We start from the raw sequence: 21,136 nt of genomic DNA on the forward strand, positions 1-21,136 counted from the left end.
ACAACTCCCATCACGATGACACAGGATACTTACTCCCTTGGTATTTTGTCAAGCCTACTGGCCTGACACTTGCCACACCAACACGCACTGCAGCTGACACAGGGGCATTTGCCTACATATAGTGCTCTTCCCCCAAATGCCAGTGAGACACCTGGCAAATGACCTATCACGCCAAGTGTGAATCTGAGGAGCAAAGAACACAATTTCTGACTGCTGAAGCAGCCAGCGTGGCCAGGACCGAGCCCACAAATGCCAGAACATAGAGCGGTATGCTCAACCAAAGTCCTCAGACCAAGGCCCCAGAAGGCTCAGGAATCACTGGAGTAATACTAGAAACCCAGGTTTGTATAACTTACCAAAATTTCAAAGCACTTTCTCAATATTTAGTACTAATTTATAGGTATATTGATTAAAAAAGGTATAATCTTCCTGGCATTTTGGCAGACTAAAATCAAAGTTAAGACTGAGTGACTTGCCCTGGGCTACATCTCTGTGTACAGTTGAGGAAATGCCTTCATATTGTTTAAGTAAAGGAAAGAAAAAAAGCAATGAAAGCATGTATTTACTGAGTCCTTACTGTTGATGATTCCTACCAGGCTCAGGACAAAAACCCCAGTCTGTACGAAGACTCCAAGAACTGCTTCCAGGCTCCTCGGACCAGCTCCTGCCACTGGGCCTGCAGCTCCCCCTGCTGGGCGGTGACGAGCCCAGGCCTCCCTCCCTCCCGCGGTTCACACCCCTGCTGCCCTTCCTACAGCTGCAGGCTCGCTCCCTCCCTCTCTTCAGGTCTCTCAAAATCAGCACCTCCTCAGAGATGGCCTGACCAGCGACTTTCCATCCCTTTTACACCGGCTCTGTTGTCTTCCTGGATCTTATTACTCTTTCCTTCACCTCTTTCTTCCCGCTAAGGGCACACACTTTTCTGTTCACTAAAATGGGCCTGGCATCATACAGCAGGTGCTCAATAAATGTTTTATGAAATGAATGAAAGCATTCCAGTTGCCTTACATACACCATCTGATGTACTATAGTGCACCTGTGAGGGAAGTCATTTTAGTTTCTTATCCTAAGTGAGATGAAGAGGCAGAGGCGCAGAGAGGTTAACTCATGTCCCTAACATCTCCCAGTAAGGAGATGGCAGAGCCTGGAGCAGAACCCAGGTCTGCGTGGACCAAAGTCCCACTCCTCCTCCTGCTTCCACCATGCGGCACGGTCTCAGGAAGCAGCCAGAAGCCCTAGACACGACAGAACATCTCCTTCTGAGAAGAGTAAGGGTTAGAAACAGAGAGCCAGGATGCCCAAGATTCACTTCTACTTTCATGTCTTCTCAGGTCATTTGATTTTCTCCCAGTTACTTTTGTAACTGACGAGAAATTTTAGAAGCCTATTTGAAATACCTGTTTACTTATTTATTTAGCTAAATAGTAAAGCCTCTGCAACATCCCAAGCACATACGGAAAGCACTGTGCCATCAAGCAGCTACGGGAAGCAGACCGAGGCCCGGACCTAGAATGTGGGCTGCCCGACCCGGGCGTGGCCCACAGAGGAGGGGGAGTATGAACAAGGCAGGGGGGTGGGGACAGTGAGGAGGAGCAGGTGAACGCACCTGGGGGTAAGAGGAGACCAGCGCGGCAGTGATGCCAGGGGGAGGAGGGGAGTGGGGGAGAACCGCCTGTCAGGCTGAGGGGCTCACATTCCCACCCCAGTGGCTCTGGCAATCTAGTGAAGGGTCCGTCTGAGGAGTGCGCACATACATGTGTATTCAGGGGGTGCTTGGGGGAGACGGCTGAAAGTGCAAGATTGATGAGCAATGATGGGGGCCTGAATCAAAGCTACAGTCATGGTACTGCGGGCCGGGGACTCAAGATACTGACAAAAAAGTGAGACTTTTAATCAATGATTCCAAAAGTGACCTCTATATAGGATGTGCATCACTCAGTCCAGGCACCTGGATGGTGAGCGGAGGGAAGGCTGCGCTGTGCCTGTGGGGTCTGCTTTGAAGCAGCATCTTTCAACAGCTACTGGTGCTTCTATTCCAAATACAGGTCTGACGGGTTTAAAAACTGAACGTTTTACGGCTCTGTTCCCTGAAACTCTGAGACTTGTCCTCTTACAGATTTCACTTTTCATTACAAGAACAATATTGACTGAAGAAACACTAGGGGACACAGACAGTGCGAAGAAGAAACTGAACACTACCTGGTAATTTCACTTTTATACCCAGACACTGTTGTTAATACACTGACTTCAACAAGATGTGTGTATGTTTGTGTGTGTGAGACAGAGGGAGAGAGAGAGATGTCTTGTTTTAAAAAATCACGGGTCAGTTCAAGTTGCATATATTGTTTTGCAAACTTTTTTTTCGATTAACAATATACACAGATGTGTTCATTTTACACACACACACACACACAGACACACACACACACGGCAAGACCACCCTCGAGTTTTTCATTTTTGAAAATGTTCCAACTAGGGAAGCTCCGAACACGTTCCATGAGCAGAAGTGATGAAGATATTATCCCTCTGACATAATGCTCTGCCACTCAAAACAGAAAATGCTGTTCAGCTAGGAAAATCATCAGACGTGTAAGTAGAAATGCATGTAGAAATGGAATGAGTCAACTCTGATTAACGTTTCTGCGTCTCCGGGAAGAAAACAAACACCACGCATTTGTCCTCAAACAGCTCAGTGTGCACCACGGTGAAATGTTTTTGCTGGAAGTGTGAAGTTGTTAGTGCAGGCTTATTTCTCTGTTAGCAGGAAACAGCTGCTACTGGAATTAGTATCCAGGAATGAAATTATTTCCCTCCATCATCCTACTGAATGGCTCTGCTTCACAAACAAGAAGTGAACATCATTATTTACTTGGGTGATAAGCCTGACCCCACCAGGCTGAGGCCGTTTTGTGGAAAGAGGTAAAAATAATAAAGCTCCCTTCACTTTCTCTGCTAATACTTGGTAATAAGGCTGTTCTGATCATTATGGTCATTTCAAACTTTTTGTTCTCTCAGTATTTATTTAGACACCTACTCTGCCCTAGAGGGACACATATATTTGGCATGCAGTCAATAACCACAATCACCCTCCAGCAAGATATTAGGTACATACTGAATACCTACCACCTTGCAGAGAGATCTTCTCTCTAATATTTTAGTACATTAAAACTACTGCTTTTTGGAAAGTATTTCAGTTTATTTGGGGGCAAGGTAACAGTATTCATTTACTGGGCACCTAATAAACTGCTAGGTACTTTTGTAAATTTTATTATGCAATTTTTGCAATAACCCCAATAGCTGCGTACTGTTATGTACCCATTTCACAGATGAGGAAACCGAGGGTCAAGAAGGCGAAAGTAAACTGACCAATGTTTTATAGAAAGTAAAAAAGCAAAGCTGAGATTTGAACAAATTCCTTCCCAGAGCCTTTCCCATTTATCAAGCTGTTCCCTTGTCAAGGCAAGCCCTTGGGACATTTACATAGTAAGTGAAAACATCTTTCTTGCTTTGTTCTTCCTATCCTGGAATGGCCAGTTTTCTTACTTCCCTCCAAATCGCTTAATACTTCTGTTGAGAAATCCTGCCCATTCTGGACATATTCCACGTTCCAAAATTACTATCTTGTGGCTACAATGAAAGCTCTCCTCCCCTTTAGTTGTCCTTCATATAACTTAGGGGAGGAGGTGATCATCTAACTAGTAATTACTGAAGTACTTCATTCTAGAGTGTGCATGACTTAAGCATTCCAACCATTTACACCACAGTACTCATTTCCAGTTGGCAGAATATATGTGTGAGAAAGATATATTTGAATATGCAGATATTCTTTTTTTCCACCAAGATTTTATTTATTTATTTGAGAGAAAGAGAGAGAGAATGAGCAGGGAGATGGACCAAGGGAGAGGGAGAAGCAGACTCCCCACGGAGCAGGGAGCCCAACGTGGGACTCAATCCCAGGACCCTGGGATCATGACCTGAGCTGAAGGCAGACTCTTAACTGCTTAACCGACTGAGCCACCCAGGCCCCTGTGAATATGCAGATATTCTTGAAAATCTCTTACTGCGGCAGGAACTCTTCATTTTACTTTTGAGAGCATGTGCTATAATGTAAATTAAAAAAAAAAAAAAGTTTAGGGGCGCCTGGTGGCTCAGTCGTTAAGCGTCTGCCTTCGGCTCAGGTCATGATCCCAGGGTCCTGGGATCGAGCCCCGCATCGGGCTCCCTGCTCGACGGGAAGCCTGCTTCTCCCTCTCCTGCTCCCCCTGCTTGTGTACCCTCTCTCGCTGTGTCTCTCTCTGTCAAATAAATAAATAAAATCTTAAAAAAAAAAAAAAGTTTTTCGGGGCTTCTGATAAGGGGGGCTGATGTTATTGTTACTGCAACTGACGAACACGCTGGACATTACTCCATTTACTAATTTCTACAAGGGTCTCCTACTTGCCAGATATAGAATTTGGGCCAGCAAAAAACTTAAAACTTTTAAATTTTTATTAGTTTTTAAAGATTTTATTTATTTTAGAGAGAGAGCGAGTGGGAGAAGGGGCAGAGGGAGAGGGAGAACCTCAAGCACACTCCCCACTAAGCGCGGAGCCTGACTCGGGACTCCGTCTCACAACCCTGAGATCATGACCTGAGCTGAAATCAAGTCAGATGCTCAACCGACTGAGCCACCCAGGCGCCCCATGGGCCAGCACAAGAACTTTTCAACTCTCTGATTTCCCATGTAACCATAGTAACCACTGTAATCCATGGCTTGTTAACCAACCAGAACTTGTAAACCAAAAACCTTTTAAAATAATTCTACAAAATGCAGTAATTTGATGATAAAACATCTGAGCCATAGGCTATATTTTTAAAAAAGTATTCTCATTACATTTTATTAAAAAAATGGGCAGTGAGGAGCTGAGGCAAACATTTAGAACAGATTTCTATTGCCCTACATATGAACGGCTGGTAATTAAAATGAGGGCACTATCAGCGTCTTGACAATTACACAGAACTCGTACCAGATACTGTTCTAAGTGTTTTCACATATATTTACATGTTTAATCTGCACAGCCACCCTAAAATAAGTACCACTTACTATCACCCCCACTTCACAGATGGTGAAACCAAGGCACAAAAGGGTGAAGTAACTTTGCCTTAAGGTCATGGCTAGCAGAATGTTAGGTGAAAGTAAAATGTTTATAACGACTCCCTTATTTCTTATCCTGGGGAGGGTGGGGTGGGGAGTAACATGTAAACCAACTAATTTCAGACCATAGGTCTTTTGTTTTATACCTTCAAATTTGTAAGACCAGAACTTTCTTTAGTCCTTTTACCTTTTAAGAACCAGTCACATTCACTGCAACCAAACGGGCACACCTGCTGAATCTGTGGGCTCTAAACCAATGAGATTTTACTCCACTCACTTTTCTGCTGGAATTCCAATCATACTGGAAGCACAGAGAATGAGCCCCGAGCACTGTGTAGGCTCAGCCTGCACAAGCTGCAAGACTGGTGCTTCTGATCTGCAACCTCTTACATTTGAATTCAATTTCACCCCCTCTTCTTCATCTAAGACACCAGTTCTCTGGAGGAGCTCCCTCCAAGCTCCTCACACGAAGCAGGTTTATTCGGCAGTTCCTCAAATCCTAGACAGCATCAGCACCGCGAGGCCCTTTTGCCTCTGGAAGATTCGCCAGGAGGAACTGAGGGTCCGATGCTTGCTGGTTTTTGAAGCCACAATGAAAGACTGCCCCAAATACCTGATTTTCAGGGGTGCCCGGGTGGCTCAGTTGGTTAAGCGTCTATTGATTTTGGCTCAGGCGTGATCTCAGGATCGTGAGATCGAGCCCCATCTTGGGCTCCACACTGGGTGTAGAGCCTGCTTGGGATTCTCTCTCCTTCTACACTCCTCCACCCCCCACTCCCTGCTCCTGTGAACGCTCTCTAAAAAAAAAAATACCTGGCTTTCACGGAGCCACACTTTGGGGAACTGAGGCTCCTGCCCATTTGTCTGGAGTAATGCAATATTTTGTTAATTTACAAAGGCAATTTATTCATACTATGAGGTACATGGTAGAATGGAGGAACAATCCATAATTTTGGAGACAATCTGACCTGGCTTTGGGTCTAGGCCCAGCCATCCACTAACAGCCATGAGCAAGTAGCTTCGCCCTCCTGAGTTCAAGTCTTCTCATCACAAAGAAGGAAAACGATGCCGCTTTGCTGTGATAATGAACCAAGGCAATGTCTGGTGCCCCTCTTCCAAGTGGCAGGTAGTACAAGCTCTGGAATTCAACTTCTTGGGTTCGAATCTGGCTCTAGCACCTGGTGGTTAAGGGACTTCCAGACTTTTGTCCCTTTAAATGGAGGTAACAGCAGCTACCTTGGAAGGGTGTCATAAAAATTAAGTGGGAAAACCTACATAAAGCACCTAACATGTAGTGTGTGCTCAATAAATGTTAGTTACTATTTTTAGGCTTACTAATGATTTCCGAGATATTTCTTCTAATGGTGTCCACATAGCTGATATATAAACCTCTACTGTTGTCAACTTCTCTCTAGAGTAAAGCAGTATTCCTTGTTAAAATGGAAGCACTTCTTGGAGAGCTACCCATTAAAATCACTCAGGTTCAAAGAGAACAGCAAATCTTGTCTGACAGGAGGGTCACGCAGGGTGAACTGGGGGTTGTGGGCCATGGCTGGGGTGGGGTGGGGATGCAGGAATAGAGAGAGCCCAGGGAAATGTGAAGACACAGAGCATGCAAACGGAGTGGGGGTGAGGGGACTCCAGGAAGACACAGAGCAACCCGAGGAGGGGGTCAGAGCTGCTTCCAGAAATGCTTGGGACTCAGGCTATGGAGACCTGCCCTCTGTTGATTTTACTGCTTCGTTCCTGAACAGGACCCTTGGCTAGAATAATGAAGCATGTGGTGAGAATCAGACTTCACAATGGCTGAGTTATAAATGAGGTCTACAAGCCAGCTCACACACTTTGCAAAAGTCCTTGCGATTTGCTGCAGACATCTACAGACCTCTATGTAAGAACCCACCCCCTGGTCCCTCTGAATTATAACACTGGTTAATGAGGCATGGGCTCAGTGGCTCTTCACCCAGGAAGCAATCCTTGGGCTTCACCTCTAGACCAATGAAATTAGAGCCTTTGGGGGTAGAACCTGATGGTTCTACTGTGCTATCAGGGCTGAGAATCACTGGGTTCATTTAGCCAATTGCAGCTTCTTCCAAGTTCATTTAGATGCAAGCCACAGGAATTTGCATCTGAGATAAACTCTATACTGTTGCTGCTAATATATCATCTTGGGATTCAAATACAGTAAAAATTCCTGTTCAATGTATTGGCATTATAAATAACCTGTAAGACATAACCAGATATGGGCGCCTGGGTGGCACAGTTGGTTAAGTGTCTGCCTTCGGCTCAGGTCATGATCCCAGGGTCCTGGGACTGAGTCCCGCATCGGGCTTCCTGCTCAGCGGGAGTCTGCTTCTCCCTCTCACTCTGTGTTCTTCCTCTCTCTCAAATAAATAAATAAAATCTTAAAAAAAAGGGGCGCCTGGGTGGCTCAGTTGGTTAAGCAACTGCCTTCGGCTCAGGTCATGATCCTGGAGTCCCAGCATCGAGTCCCGCATCGGGCTTCCCGCTCAGCGGGGAGTCTGCTTCTCCCTCTGACCCTCCCCCATCTCATGCTCTCTCTCTCTCATTCTCTCTCTCAAATAAATAAATAAATAAAATCTTTAAAAAAAAAAATGTAACCAGATATATTTCTAAACATACATTTCATGGAACTTGGATTTGGGAAGTCCTCTAATAAACATCGATGTCTTTGGTTCTGCATTTGCAATGTGGCAGAGGTCCAGAGACATATTCCACAGCGACCCCCTGAGTTTTGGAAACAGTGGTGCTTATTTTATATGTCCATATAACATCATCTGCACTGGAACAACGGGGTTTCTTCTGTGAGTGACCATGACAATTAGGACTCAACACCAGCGCTGGGTGGGACCTGAGGCTGCATTTTGAACTTAATTTATAGAAGTCAGCTCTGGTCTGTAAAGAAAAGGGAATGGGATGAGGGTGCCCTCTCACAAGGACAGGAGGGTGAGGAGCTGGCTGATCAGGTGAAGAAAAATGGCACCATCTAAAGCTGATGGAGGAGACATAAAACAGAATTATCAGCCAAGCGGGGGAGAGAGCAATTCAAATAGAGAATTACAATAATAGTGGTTCAGGATATCGTTATGTCTTTTTTTTTTTTTTTAATAGTTCTTGCTTAATTGGAACTTCTGTTATATCAACCATAAAAGTTTTAAGTTTTAAGTTCCTCCTTGAATGCTCTTTTTTAAGCACCCAGAATAAATAGATAACAATAGCTTTCAAAGAATGTGTTATTTAAGCCTCCAAATGACTCTTCAAACACGGTAAGGAAAGTGATACCATTTCCACCCACACTGGCTTCTCTTGGGTTCCCTGAACGTGCTTTCTGGGCTCAAGAGTGGGGACCCTCCTCTGTCCTCTACCAGCACTGCCCCTCCCTAGCTTTACCGCTATCTGCTCACCAAAGCCTTCCCTGGCCACACATAGGTAGCTAGCTGCCCCTTCATTTTCTACGCCAGCATCCTGCTCACTTCTCTTCGAGCACTTAGCCCTGGGTCACTCCAAGCTCCAAGAGCCTGGGGCCATTGATTCATCCCTGCTTCTCTAGCACGCGGCCCAGGGGCTGCTTGGAATCAATGAAATGTTTAATGAGTAAATTATACCCATTTTACACTGGATAAAATGGAGGCTCCAAAGCTTATGTAATGCATCAAAAGTCCTACAGCTTGTTCAAGGGTTTGAGCTCAGGACTCATGGGCTCCCAGGTTTGTCCTTTGACAATTCAGTGTTGATTCTAATCTCTTGGAGAAAGGAAAATACTCTCTTGCAGTGACAATGGGGACAAAGTCGTGGAATTGGGTGGAATCCAGCATAGCCTCAGAACACCATAAAGGCTGATCACAGAAACCTGTTGTTAAACCTACGGCAAGGAAGGGGGCGCTCCCCTGTGTGCGTTGCCTTGTACATCTGCAGCAATTTGAAAATTTAAGATTTTAAAAAATCAGTCTTCGGATCCAAAGACAAATTCACGGACACTTGTAATACCTTTACGATCAGGGCTCCCTGTTTCCCCCTTCTGGGAAACCGTTTCAGACTTCTTTACTCTAAGACCTTGTGGTGATTCAATGATAAGATAAGGGGTTTCTTTCTCCAAAGAACTATTATTCAAGAAACTTTCAAAGATCTAACAACAAGTTGGCATCGGAGGAAAGGCCTATTCATGTACTAGAAAGAGTAGAGGCTTCAGGCTTTGAAAACTGGTCCAGCTGTTTACGAATTGCAGAACCCTAGGCGTGGGATTTAATCTCCCTGGCCCTTTTTCTTCTATACAAAGCAGGTTTACTCAAAAGTATTCATTGAACACTAACTGTATGTCAGGCAGTGTGCTAGGTACTAGGAGATCAAAGATAAACAGTTTCCACCTCCTCAGAACTTGCAGACTAGTGTAAACACAGTGACACCTGTCTTGTAGGGTCAGCTTGGCACACGGAGTGCTGGGCATGCTCTAAGTGACCCGTGAACAGTAGTCATCTTTCTCTTTTCAACCCGTTATATGGACTGTAATATGACACTGAGGTTAATAAATTTAGCAAGTAAGGGTTTTTGAAAAACAAAACTTCTATTTTTGACATTAATTTTTCAGGATTATTACAAGTAATACTCCAACTATAATTCTTATATATTCTTTGATAATTTATTATTTTCATTGTATACTACAATGCTGAAGGTAAAAAGGCCAAACAATCAATTCTATAGAAATTTATTTATGATAGTTTAGGGGCTTGAATAAACTACTTTTTTTTTTTTTTTAAAGATTTTATTTATTTATTTGACACAGAGAGAGAGAGAGAGCACAAGCAGGGGGAGCAGCAGACAGAGGGAGAGGGAGAAGCAGGCTTCCCGCTGAGCAGGGAGTCTGATGCGGGGCTCGATCCCAGGACCGGTCCTGGGATCATGACCTGAGCCGAAGGCAGGCGCTTAACTGACTGAGCCACCCAGGCGCCCTGATATAAACTACTTTATCCTGAAGCTTTGAGGCTGGTTGAAATGTTTGCCAGAGCTTTCTTAGAATTGGTATTTTGAAATTACAGCATTTTATACCTTGCTCAGAACACACTAGATGGCCCATAAATGGAAGCCACTACCCTAATAGCGAATTCAGAGATTCTCACTGAATCTGATCTCCATAGTGATGTACTACTTTGAATAGTAAATAAAAAAAACATAGGTCTTTCAACAGACACATGTAAAGCAATGAATTTACAGATGAACTCTTGTAGGGCTGGCTGCCCACCTTGCAGGCATGCAGAGAAATGCATTTCTTCCTAGAACAGTAAGCTGGGGAGATGACTGGCCCCCGGAGCGTTATCAGTCATGAATGGTCAATCCAACAGACCATGCCTCATCAATCTAAATGCATGCTCGACCCTCTCCTGAGTCACTTTGATAAGTGACACCAACTAGGGCCCTTCAAGTGGGACAAATTCCCATGTGTTAAGGGGTCCCAAACAAAGGCCCTAAGTTTTATGAAAACAAAGGTTCTTTTACCCACTTTTCCAAAGATGATTCAATCCCATGTTTTCCCGTGGAAACTGCTGGCCTTGATTTTCAACTGGATTCTGAGTAATCAATAGTGTTTGCAAAGTCAGGAAAAGTGGCTATCGAGACCTTTCTGTGGGAGCAGGGGTGGGACTATAGGTGATGTAACTGGCAGCAAAAATTGTGGCCCAAAGCCAGTGACAAGTGGGGAAAAGAATAACACAAATCAGCAGGAGAGAATCCCAAGTTAGGTGGAGAAACCCATTTACAATTGGGGCTGCTCCGGGTGCAGGAGAAGTGGACCCACAATTTCCAATGTTTGTAGCAAGAGAGCCTGCCCGTTGACAGATTTCAGTCTTGCCAGGATAGCCAATGAGGTCATGCTAACAGCCATGACTCCTTTTAACTGGATGCCCACACCCAGCCCATTATCTCATTTAATCCTCACTATCATTTTTATGAGTTAAATACTTTTCTCAAGGTCACATAGTAAATGACAAAGGCAGGATTCAGGCTCAGATCTGACAGATGCTACAGTCCTTTCTCACCGACACTAAGCAAGGTAGCTGATGTGATCTTTGTTGTTGATTAGAGCCTTAATAAAGCACTGACACAGTTGGCTAGGCCACAGCTATGTGTATGGCAGGAAGGAAAAAGGGAGGGTGGAAGAGAATTTATTTTTTATTTTTAGCAATGACCACCACTGACTCAACTCCTTGATTTCCTCACACTGCACTGCCTTCCACCACAGGTTCTTAAGAAAGGCAAGTAGATGGGACATGATAAGGTCATAACTTGTCGAGATGCTTATCGAGGATGGTCAGAGCCAGACAAATCTAAGGGAAGAAGAGAGTAAAGAGAGGGAACATGTAGCAAATCTTTGACTGAAAACTCCTAATCTACATAAAGTCAAATGGTCAGAAATTTCCACTGTAGTGTATTTAACCTGAAGAATATTCCCTGGGGGTAGAGGAGCTTCCCTGGGTCTCTTCTGGTTTTTGTCTCTGCTCCATACTGGATCCAACTCAGAGCCACACCACGTAGACCTGACTCAGTTAATGAAGTCGGACAACAACCCGACACGACTCCGGCTCAGGAAAGCTGAGTGAAGACAGGCACAGTCACAGCCAGGCATCCGGTGAACTCGTGCTCTGCAATACGCGGAGCTGCAGCAGACTTCACGGCCTGAAGACCACCCTGGAGAAGTCTGGAACTTGCCCAGAGACAGGGCAACCCTGCAGCCCCCCTCAAGAGTCAGGATACTGACCCAGGAGAGGCCACACTGGTTTTTATCTCAAAAGAGGGGGCTGTGTGTGCTGTATTGTCCTTATGAACGAATCACTTCTCAGGATTCACACCCTAGTTCGGGCCATCAAGGAATTCTAGGCTGCACGTACAGGTACGTGCTTCTCCCACACATGGGCTCCTCAGCACTGCTGGGTTAGGGCTATGTCTGTGATGGCCCAAGCTGGGATCCCATGCTGGGGAGGAACTGGGGTTGCAGGTGAGGGGGAGTTAATGTTATGGAGTGTGTGGGAGTGTGTAAAAGCAGAGTTCCTACCTATACCAGCTTCCCAGCTGTGCCATTTATTAGCTGTGTAACCCATAAGTGAACTTCTCTGAGCCCCAGGTCCCTCATCTGAAAAGTGGAGGTGACGTCGCCTATAACTTAACTTGCCGTGAGGATTAAATGTTACAATGCATTAAGGTGCTGGTGAGTGCCTGTCACATGGTGACCATTCAACAGCGTTAGCCACCATGATGGTGATGATGGTGGTGGTGAGGACAGTGGTAGTGATGGTGGTGTTGATGGTGGTGGTGGTGGTGACAGTGGTAGTGATGCTGATGGTGGTGGCCACGACGGTGGTGGTGGTGGTGGTGGAGATGATGATGATGGTGATGGTAGTGGTGGTGACGGTGATGGTGGTGGTGATGGTGATGGTGGTGATGGTGGGTGATGGTAGTCATGGTGGTGATGATAGTGATGGTGGTGGTGATGGTGGTGATGGTAGTGGTGGTGGTGATGGTGGTGGTGATGGTGATGGTGGTGATGGTGATGATGGTGATGGTAGTGGTGGTGATGGTGGTGATGGTGATGGTGGTAGTGATGATGGTGAGAATGCCTTTGAAAAGTCAGATGGTGGGACTCTTCACTCACACAGAGAGAAACACAGGCTTAGAAATGGAGACTGTTCCATTGTCTATCAAGTAGGAGCAACAGAAGCTACATAAAATGGGTTGTGGTAATGTGCTCAGAACCATGAATGGCCCACTCATGGAGAATGCTCAATAAATACTAACTATTCCCATCAGAGTTTCTGATCTTGGATCATGTGACTGGAATTCTTCTGATAGAGCTCCCCAAGTATTTTAATCACCAACATAAGGAGCAGAGTAGGTCCTGCTTGGCAAGCAAACACTGATCATTAAGCACTCATGGAAGCTTTAAGACTGAAATCCCAGCATTCACCAGGTGTGACGTGGGCACATCACCTCTCTCAGTAACAGCATCTATCCGGTGGGTTGTGGCAACAATTACATATGATAACACACGGAAAGCACAGTAAGAGCTCACTTAGTGGTAACTAACATTCTTGTGATTATCAGAACGGTTTCATGAGGTAACTGTGCATGGAATTAAATATGAGCAGGTAAAAGTTATCTCATTTTCCACATGTCTGGGATGCCTAGTCCAGCACCTGGAGTGGAAGCTTCATGAAACGTTGCTAAATAAGTGAGTAATTGTTAGACAGCCTCAGAAATAATTACTAACTGATCTAAGTCCGCCTGCAGGATTTCCAGTATCAGATGGGTGGTTTGTCACAACTGGCATGAGAGTTACAAAAATCTCAGTTGGGCTGAGGGAAGCTGAGGACCTCTGAGGAATCACCCCGAGGGTTTTGCAGGGACAAGGGACAGAGATAATGTAATTGCTCAAGTTCCATAAAGGCCAGTAATTGTTAAGATGCACAGAATCTTCCAGCAGGAAGGTCTTGGCCACAGGTGTGTACTGACTACCATCCGTGTGTCAAGGTCTGGGGGGGGGTGGGACACAAAGAAAGATGAACAGGATCTGGTAAATGCCCCTGGAGAGCATCTGGTCTAGTGGGATGATGGGGTTCTGCAGGAAGAGAGGCAGAATGGAAGGGGCCTACGGAGTAAGGTCAAACCCAAGTCTGAATTTCCAACTGAGCCACCCAGGCGCCCCCAAGTCTGAAGTTCCAGCTCTGCCCGCTACTAGCCAAGTCACTGTGCTTCTCTGTACTTTAGTTTCTTCATCTGCAAAACGAAGGTCAGATTACCACATGGGTTATAGAGGGATTAAGTGAAATAAATTTTATGAAGTGTCTGGCAGGAAAAAGTGCTTATTAAGTGGTACTTCTTGCTCAACAGAGGGAAATCTAATCTCAACTGTGAATCATGAAAACCTGCCAACGTAATAAATGCTCATCCTTCATTTTTACCATCCTGTTAGTAATTAACTGCTTATCATGAGCTCAAAGACATCACTTGGCACAGGATCCTGAAATTTACCCGAGCTTCTCTCCACGTGGGGATTGTTGGGTTTAACTGCATGCCCCTTTGTAGAGACTCTTGGTACACTAAGCTGTTTCCAGTCCCGCCTGATACATTTTCCATTCTAATCTTTGCATCTTTAAGAATAAAAAGTAATTTCTTGCTAGTGTTAAAAGGGAAAAATAGTAATTACTTATTTTATGGTGCATTCCTTGACTACCACCAAGACTGAACCTTTTCTGACAGTATATGAATTCTGCCAATACACGACTTTTAGTTGAAAATGGGTGATACAAAACATAAAAATTCTAGCTAGACTGCCAGTAGCAACTCTGAGTATGCAAGATATGTATGCATATACACTGACAATAACCTGAAGAGAAAACAGAATATGTGTTAGTAACTTATTTTCTGCTTTCTATTGAATTGCCTTTATTCCTAAAGAAAGGGGAGTCATAACTGAGGCAATTTTATTATCTCACTGTTTTACTTATATACATTTTCGTTTTTTAACATCATGATGGATTTTCTGAGTAATTTAAATAGTAACAAACAAAAAACACGGAACATGCTGTACACATATTATTTCCTAATTATTATTTCATGCAAAGAACACCCTCTGTCATCTTTATAATCAGAAAACTAGGTTTTTCAGAACCACCGGTAGTTTTTCCAAAGAGACAAGATTATGAGATGAAAGAATTCCTGATTTGGTCTGAGAGAACAAACATGAGACGTTCTGGAGGGGCAACAGAACGAGACGGACACCACAGGACAAGAGGAGACCAACTCCTTCTGTAAACGAAGGTCCCACACTTTCTGACCCAAATCCACACAGTACGCATACCTGGGGGAAACTTCAGTGCTGGTTACGTCACGTTTTTGCTTTCTAGTCCACGGGGCCAAAAGGCCTAACAGGCGCACCGTGGTAAACGAGCAGACACACTCACCGTGGCGTGTGAGATGGTCAGAATCCCGTTCTTGACGGCACACTTCCTCCTCTGCCACACCTTCCGGAGCCTGAAGAGCAAATCAAACACAACCTGACACAGGAGCTGGTTCACTCTGTGACATGCAATCCTGTCGTGTTTTGTACGACAATCATTATAAAACAGTAACAACAAAACGACCCCAAACCAAAAAAAACCCACCAAACCCAGAACATTTTATTTTATTACCCCAGGTGGAAGGTAGTTCAGACTAGTAGGCGTATACAAGGATGCTCATTATAGCACTGTTCTTGACAGTGAAGTGGGAAACAACAGAAATCTAAAAGCAGGAGAATGAATACACGCATCATAGTTACATTCATACTACAGAGTATTCTGTAGGAGTTTAAAAGAATCAAGTAACTATGTATGTGCTGACATACCCTTCTAAAGCGTACTGCTGATTGAAAAAAGCAAGCTGTTTTAAAATAATTCAGGTAAGATCTAGTAATGCTAAAAAATATTCAAAGTATATCATGTATAAAATGGCGCTCTAAATTTTCTATGGGGATATAAATATATGTACAAACACACAGAAGAAGGTCTGGAAAGAAGCATGGTACACTGACAAAAATACTCTGCTCTGGGAAGGAGGCCCAGACCTGTGGCAGGGTGGTGCTAAAGAGTTTTTAACCATACCTGTGAATCTTCTACAAGAAGGCTGTATTAATCTATTGCTTCTGTAATTAAAATTAAACCTAAAGAAATTAAGAAAGTAACTCAAGATGTCTGCCAGGCAAGGAGCGGTGAGGGTACGGCTGCCTCAGGATACACAGAAGGAAGCTCAGGGTCTCGGATCAACACGTTTGGTGACTTGTACACCTCTCCCTTGGGAAGGCTGACACTTCTCAGAAAAAGCCAAAGAGAACTCATTTCAACTTGGAGTTTTTTGGTGATGCTCGAGGCACAGGTGAGCCTGTGTGTGGTGGATTCGCACTTGTGTGGGCAGGTACAAATGTACTAGTCAAGAGCATTTCGATGGAGAAACAGACACGTACAGGGAACAGTGATTCTCTGGCTAGGAGAAGGCTTCTCGGGGCCCTCAGGTGTCATGGAAACAGACAACATCAGAGGAGGGGGCTCTGGCTTCTCCTGGGCATTTAAAATAATATCATCGTGTGTTTCCTTTCCCCTCTAAATGAGTCCTGTAAGAAACCTGCCACAATACGAATTTAAAACCAACTCTGAGCACAGATAATGTTGTCTCCTTGTGTATGTAACTACTAACAGCACAGTTCACAGCAGGAAATCAGAATCTGATACCATCTGAGCAAAAGTCAATTGAACACGCCGCGCTCAAAATGCTAGTATCTTCAGGAGGTAACGCAGAACTACCGACTGATAAACCACCCTCAAGTTACAGCTACATCACTGACTGGGAAATGGCTGACAAGAGAGGACACCTGTCCCATGATCACACCTGCATCTGGCTAACGTAACCAATGCTGTAGGAGTTTTGCAGCCCATCTTAGCCTCATAAAAGCCTGCTGAGATAGGCGAGGCACCCCCATACCCTTTAAAGCCCAAACCAGCGTCATCCTTCTCTATCAACATGTTTCAAAATAGCCACCAACCAACCTAACAAATTAGTCAACCTTCAGGATATTGTCCCGACTCAGTTTATTCATTTTATTTAGTAAAATCGTTAGTCATCAGTTGGGTTTTTTTTTTTTTTTGGTCATTAGTTTTTTTCACGTGTGTATTAAGGAAACACAAAACCAAACACAAAACTGTATTCTTTTGTATTAGTAATAAAGACAAGGAAAGTAACACAAAAGCATTAAGCTTTTGGCGAACAGAAATTGCTCATGTGGTGCCCCCAGGTGATCAGACAAAAGGGAGCAAAATCAAGTCAATCCCAAGTACAGCCCTATCTCTGTGAACACTCTGAGAGCTTTTATTCCCGAGATTTCTATGAAACAGCCTGGACGCCTGTGCTTTCCCCTCTCTGTACTGAGAGCTTTAAGGATGCTTGCCTGAAAAGCTCCTGAATGGACATAGCAAGGACTTTTACCGCCTGTTCAGACAGTGCCAGAGAGAACACCACTTACACTGTGCCCGGACCTCAGAATTCCAGAAAAGGAACTATGAGAAGGCGGCCTGGTGTAACTAAACAAGTACCAGCTCTGACGCCTGATTCCTTGGCTTCAATCCCGACACCAGCGCCCACTAGCCACGGGACTTTGTTCATGGTACCGACCTCTTGGAAGCTTGCTTGCCTAATCTGCATCATGAAGAGAATGATGCCCATCCTCTAGGACTATTTTGAGAAAATATATGTCAAACAGTTACTCCTTTGCCTCTCGATGAATGCCTTTGGGTCATAAAGCTTTTAAATTACTTACAAAAAATCTGAAGTGTTTTCCAAATTGTGGACATAAATTATTAATCCTGTGGTTTTAACACTTGTCCTTTAAGTGACAAAGAGTATTCCAGAACTAGGGTCAGAAACTACTAAAGCAACTGATCCTTAGGAGTAAATCATATGACACATCAGTAGTCATGATTAGCAAGTGAGACTGTCTTCACGTATAAGCATTTCAATTCTTTTCTCTTCCACGGACAGCAGTGACAGGCCCCTCTGGGTTATCATTATTCACCCTCTGCAGCCCGTGCAATTATGGGAGGCTAGCCCACTGGACTTCCAGCCTCCTTTGCAACAGTGCTTTCCTTATCTCTTCCCAACAGACTGTAGGTAAGGTGAGGGTGAGGCCCACCTCTCACGGACCTTTTACCTTCCAGCATCCAGCAGACTGCCTGAAACACTAATAATAAATAAATAAATGTGTGTGGAATGAGTGCACGAATGAAGAACAGACCAGAAGAACGGAGTCAAGTGTGTGAATGTATGCCAGCCGATGCCTTGTATCCTCCAAGGGCAACCAACAGCAGCGATGCCCCTTTGGAATATAAAGGGGAGACACCCCGGCATTAAGTCATAAGACCCAGGTTAAAATTTGGGCTTTCTTACTTACTGGCTGTAGGATCTTAGTTGAATCACTTAATCTCTCCGGATGAGTTGCCTCATCTACAGAAAGTGTCAAATGAGAAGAATGAGAGGTACCTGGCAGCGTCTGGCAGGCACGCATGTGCTTACAAGGTGATGCTTTCCCTGAACATTTTAGGGTTTGAACCAAACAATACCTACCCAAAGACTCAGCTGACTTTTCTTAAACAGTTAGGTATTAACCACTTCACTTAGAAACAGTCAATTCTAATGTCAAGAAAATCCTTGTACCTTTACGCGAGTAGTGTTAAAACTACAGGATTAATAATTTATGTCCACTAGATACCACGCCATTGGGGCTACAATCTGGTCACTGTGTCTGTTAAGAAGAGCCCAGTTTAAAACTGTGATTTGGGTAACTGGTGTGTCTTTTCTTCTTTTACTTTTTGCAAGACTTCATGGTCAACATTCACTGACTTTCCACAAAGAGCCAGGTGCTGTGCTCTGTGCTGAGATGCTTTTCTTTGCTCACGCCCGTATCTACAAATCCTGGTGGCCCTACCGGCATTATCTTGACTCTGACCCGTTCTTCCCCCTCTGCAGCTGTTCCCTTGATCCCTGTTCACCTCTGACCTGGCCTCCCACTTCTAGTCTTACACGCTACACAGCCATTCTCAGCCCAGCAGCCAGAGAGCCTTTCAAATGAGTCCGATTACGGCATTCCTCTGCTTAAAACCCTCCAATGACGCCCATCTCCACTCAGGGGCTTCCAAAGCCCTCCTGGCTTGGTGTTCTGCCCCCTCTCACCTTGTCTCCTATGACCCCCAGCTCCTAACTCCTGTGTGTATCACAAAGGGAAGCAGGTTCCTGGCCATCTCTGCAGATCTCTGTAGATGATCTCCTCACTTCCTGCAAGTCTTTGCTCAAACATCTCCTCACTAAAGTCTTCTCTGACCACCCTGCATGACTGCAAGGACCACTCCTACAGGCCCCGAGGCCCCTGCCTTGCTCTATCTTCCTCCACAGCACTTGTTACCATCTGATCTCCCACACAGTCCCTTCTTTACTGTCTCCCGACTCAGAATGTAAGCCCTATGAGGCTAAGGACTTCCTTATCTTTCTTGTTCGATGTTATGTACCCAAGTGTCTCTACAGTGCTTGACCTACACTAGAACTCCCAAAAGACATCTGTTGGATGCACGAGTAGAATAAGCAAAACTGATAGTGATCAGAAATTTAGGACTGTAATTTATAGAAGCTGCAATTTTATTTTTTATTTTATTTTTTTTTAAGATTTTTTTTATTTATTTGACAGAGAGAGAGACAGCGAGAGAGGGAACACAAGCAGGGGGAGTGGGAGAGGGAGAAGCAGGCTTCCCGCGGAGTAGGGAGCCTGATGCGGGGCTTGATCCCAGGACCCTGGGATCATGACCTGAGCCGAAGGCAGACGCTTAACGACTGAGCCACCCAGGCACCCCTAGAAGTTGCAATTTTAACAAAGAAATCAAAAAATGTCTATGTCTTAGATAAAGTCAAGGAGTGCATATCCACAAGCCATCAGAAAACAAGAAGCTTTCTTTCAAAAAGAAGGACAGTTAGTAAAGCAAGTAATTAAGATTCTCCTTATGTGGGGCGCCTGGGTGGCTCAGTCGTTAAGCGTCTGCCTTCGGCTCAGGTCATGATCCCAGGGTGCTGGGATCAAGCCCCGCATCGGGCTCCCTACTCCGCGGGAAGCCTGCTTCTCCCTCTCCCACTCCCCCTGCTTGTATTCCCTCTCTCGCTATCTGTCAAATAAATAAATAAAATCTTTAAAAAAAAAAAAAAAAAGATTCTCCTTATGTATGTAAAGCAGAATCCCTGGTGGAGCAATGGAAAGAAGCCGGGGTGGCAGGGCCAGGGGAGGACGAGGCTGGAGAAGAGGCAGGGCTGAGACCCTGTGTGCACTTCAAGCATGGGAATGACCTGACATGCTTTACGTTTCTTCAAGGCTACTCTGGGCGCTGTGTGGAGATGCAACGGAGGAGAGGGACAGAGAGGCTACTCAGATATTCCGAGGAGCAGTGGCTCCTCCCAGGGCAGGGCAGCAGAAAGGTCAAGAAAGGCATCATGTCCTGTTAGAAATGAAGAGCTTGTCATGACAGTGGCTGTGATATAAGAGGAAGGAGAGGACTTGGGGTTGACTCCCAAGGCTGGGTTTGGGTGGCCAGGTGGGCACCCCAGCAGAGAAAAGCGCGGATGAATCAAAGCAGAGAGGTGGGTGAGCCTCAAGTCCGCAAGCCACCTGCTTGCTTCACGTTCTGCTCAGCACCTGCCTTCCTAAAATGGCAGGCTGCAAGTCCTCGGTGCCATTTAGGGACCACGGGACGGTGACTGCTTCTTGGAAAGACAGCAGGTTAAAGCAGCTGAGGGAAACCAGTGGGCTCACGGTCGGAAGCTAGCACATTAGAAAATCCTGAAGTGTGGGAAAAGTTCCGAGGCTGCTAACACCCAGCAGGGACAGCGGGCTGGCCTTACGCATACCCATCGCTCTTCTTCAGCAGGTAGCCCTTCTTCTCACTGCCGTACTCCTTATTGCCCTGCAGCTGGTGCATGCTGTACCCTCCTTGCCGGCTCTGGGAATCCTAGAAAGGAGAAGCCACAGATCAGACCGATGCTGGACATACTTCTCGAGTCTTTGCCTCTATTCTGCCATTGAGCCTCTGTCCACGGGTCTGGGGCGAAGAGAATTATGGAACTTTAAGAGCCCTCAGGTCCTTGCCTGTATTTCAGAGGAAACTGGGCAGGGAAACAACCACCGGAGTCACAGGCAAGTCCAAGAACTCCTGTTTCTAGTTTGGAACCCCAGCTCCGCTTCCAACAACACACTGGTGACAGAGCATCGTGGGACTGAACCAGGTTGCACGGGTGGCACAGGAAGGCAGGAAGACCCAAGTGGCTCACAAACAAAGTGCATGCAACCTGAATGAGCTCTTCCCTTAGGTCCACCTTTTCTCCCTCCACATATTTTGCTAAAATACCCACAATACAAAGTGTACCTTCTGAGCGAGG

At 45.2% G+C, this 21,136-nt stretch overlaps 1 protein-coding gene across 10 annotated transcripts in view; it reads right to left on the reverse strand.

Moving 5' to 3' along the window:
- ASAP1 (ArfGAP with SH3 domain, ankyrin repeat and PH domain 1) overlaps positions 1 to 21,136 on the reverse strand; it is a 344,878-nt gene that overhangs the window by 57,051 nt on the left and 266,691 nt on the right. For all 10 annotated transcript variants that reach the window (XM_032415481.1, XM_032415484.1, XM_032415490.1 and 7 more), the window contains 2 exons: positions 20,609 to 20,709; positions 15,103 to 15,172 (listed from right to left, as the gene is read on the reverse strand). In XM_032415481.1, the coding sequence (XP_032271372.1) occupies positions 15,103 to 15,172; positions 20,609 to 20,709 (171 nt within the window). The remainder of the gene's footprint in view (positions 1 to 15,102; positions 15,173 to 20,608; positions 20,710 to 21,136) is intronic.

Source organism: Phoca vitulina, unplaced genomic scaffold, assembly GCF_004348235.1.
Source record: "Phoca vitulina isolate PV1807 unplaced genomic scaffold, GSC_HSeal_1.0 scaffold18, whole genome shotgun sequence".
NCBI lineage: Eukaryota > Metazoa > Chordata > Mammalia > Carnivora > Phocidae > Phoca > Phoca vitulina.